The following is a 2,500-nucleotide window of genomic DNA, read 5'->3' as shown; positions in this document are numbered from 1 at the left end:
ATGGAGTACCAGGGTAGTCTACGTATGCTTGAATTCCGTTATATTATCTATTTTCTGTATTGCATCGTTCAGACTGCAAGAGATTTCATTCAACAATTGAACTTCGAAACTTTTTAGCTAATAAGCCATTCATTATTATTATTATTATTATTATTATTATTATTATTATTATTATTATTATTATTATTATTACCTTTAATTATTATCATCGTCATTATCATCATCATCATTATTCTCTGTTTCAGCTGGAAACGACTTTTCTGAGCGTTATTTCAATTGGATAACCTGTGTGGGTGAAGAAAAATTTGTAAGTATTGCATCTCTCTCTCTCTCTCTCTCTCTCTCTCTCTCTCTCTCTCTCTCTCTCTCTCTCTCTCTCTCCTATAGTTTCTTCTATCAGGTTATTAGCGCAGTCATTACGGAACTCTAAGAACATTAGGTAAATACATGGATGGGTATGGTAGGTGGAAGCACGTGGGTATGTAATGTTTCCTGTAAGGACTGCCACATGATTGACTGAAGACTTCTTGCAACTTCCCTTCTATTCTTATGTTTCTTTGTTATTATATTTACTAGGAGTGAGTGCGTCTTTTTGAATGAGTGAATCGTTCATCATATGCTAGGAAAAGTAGTTTGCCAGTCAGTCAGTCACTCAGTCAGTTAGTCAGTTAGTTAGCGTTCTTGCAGCTTCCCTTATTTTACGTTCTGTTCTCTCCGGCAGCCCGCCGTACGCTACTGCTCCAGTTTCGTGTTCACTCAACCACTACCTATGATATGTCAAGCCAAGGCACTGCACTGCGAGCCGAACGATACCCCTGACCATGTGGGCCTGCCTTAATGCTTCCCTGGTTTACTGAAGGATCTACGTACTCGTCAAACATGCATACACACGCTCACACGGACAAACAAACACACACACACACACACACACACACACACACACACACACACACACACACACACACACACACACAAGCCATAACGTCCACGGGGGACATATAATCATTATATCCAATAAACTTTTAAGCATCTACCTTCGTGTTTTTTTGTCATAACTTCATAATAAATGTACTGCCACGCCTAGGCCTGACGGATTCTTGCTTTTTGATTCTTATGGTCTTCCGCCAGCAACATAGGGTACAATAAATCCATTTTAACAACTTTTCCTTAAATTTTCAGTTATATTTTCTCTATTTCGTCACTTCGATGTTAATATTACCTATTCTCCATTACTAAGGCCTCCGTCAGCACTGTAATGGCCAAGACTCCATAAGAAAAACTAACTTTAGCGTAATTTTTCTTCGTATATGTTCTCTCTTCTCTATCAGAAACTACTTCTTTTGTTATTTTGACGTTATGGTTGTTTGTTCCTTCACCCTTGTCCCTCGCCAGCAACGTAACACTCAGTAACAACTTTTTTTTAACTGCGTTGCTCTCCATTCATCTGAAAAAAAAAACTATATTACTTTTTGTCACTTTGCGATAACTGTAGTCTGTTCTTCATTGCTACTTTCTCTGCTCTTTCACTTAAATTTCCTTGCATTCTTCCTCTCTTTCCATACCCAAAAAAACAAAACTGGATGATATCTTTTGAGGCTTGGAGGTTTCTGTTGCCTGTTCATTTGCCCCCGTCCCTCACTACCGCCACCTGCCATTGCCTGAACGAATCTCACCTTCCCTCCCACGCACCCCCATCCTGTCATCCCCCTGCCGCCGCCACAACAGTCAGGCACCGCTCAAGGCCGCGCTAGTGGATGGCTGGAAGTAATGCGTGATTCCGGTCATTGTGCGCGCCGCTAACGGTTTGTGAATGTCTAAATGTATGGGACTTTTATTGTTATTATTATTTCTATTATTATTATCATTAGGTTTGAGTTTGTTGGACTCTGGTTGAAGTTGCTTTAGATGTGTTATTCAAATGCTGTCTGTTGTTGTTGTTGTTGTTGTTGTTACGTTGCTGTTGTTATAGTAGTAGTAGTAATAGTAGTAGTAGTAGTAGTAGTAGTAGTAGTAGTAGTAGTAGTAGTAGTAGTAGTAGTAGTAGTAGTAGTAGTAGTAGTAGTAGTAGTAGTAGTAATAGAAGATAGTAGTAGTAGTAAAAGTAACTGTTGTTGTAGTTATAATAATAGTAGTAGTAGTAGCAGCAGCAGCAGCAGCAGCAGTAGTAGTAGTAGTAGTAGTAGTAGTAGTAGTAGTAGTAGTAGTAGTAGTAGTAGTAGTAGTAGCAGCAGCAGCAGCAGATATTGTTGTAGCAGCAGTAGTAGCAACAGAAGTAACATATCATTTTCGTCATTGCTTACTCGCACGCATATAGCACAGCACACACACACACACACACACACACACACACACACACACACACACACACACACACACACACACACAACACACACACACACACACACACACACACCGCATAGTGTAGTGGTTAGCACGCTCGTCTCACAACTGAGAGGGTCCAAGTTCGAGTCCCGGGAAGCGGCGTGGCAAGTGGGCAAGC

At 40.4% G+C, this 2,500-nt stretch overlaps 1 protein-coding gene across 1 annotated transcript in view; it reads left to right on the top strand.

Annotated features, from left to right (window-relative positions):
* LOC123518226 overlaps nt 1–1,033 on the top strand; it is a 2,691-nt gene extending 1,658 nt beyond the window's left edge. The window contains exons 4-5 of the mRNA XM_045278940.1: nt 246–307; nt 722–1,033. Coding sequence (XP_045134875.1) covers nt 246–307; nt 722–838 — 179 coding nt within the window. The 3' untranslated portion in view covers nt 839–1,033. The remainder of the gene's footprint in view (nt 1–245; nt 308–721) is intronic.
* The last annotated feature ends 1,467 nt before the right edge of the window (nt 1,034–2,500 follow it).

The sequence above is a fragment of the Portunus trituberculatus genome, chromosome 43 (assembly GCF_017591435.1).
Source record: "Portunus trituberculatus isolate SZX2019 chromosome 43, ASM1759143v1, whole genome shotgun sequence".
Taxonomy (NCBI): Eukaryota; Metazoa; Arthropoda; class Malacostraca; order Decapoda; family Portunidae; genus Portunus; species Portunus trituberculatus.
This window is presented reverse-complemented; position numbering and strand designations above follow the sequence as displayed.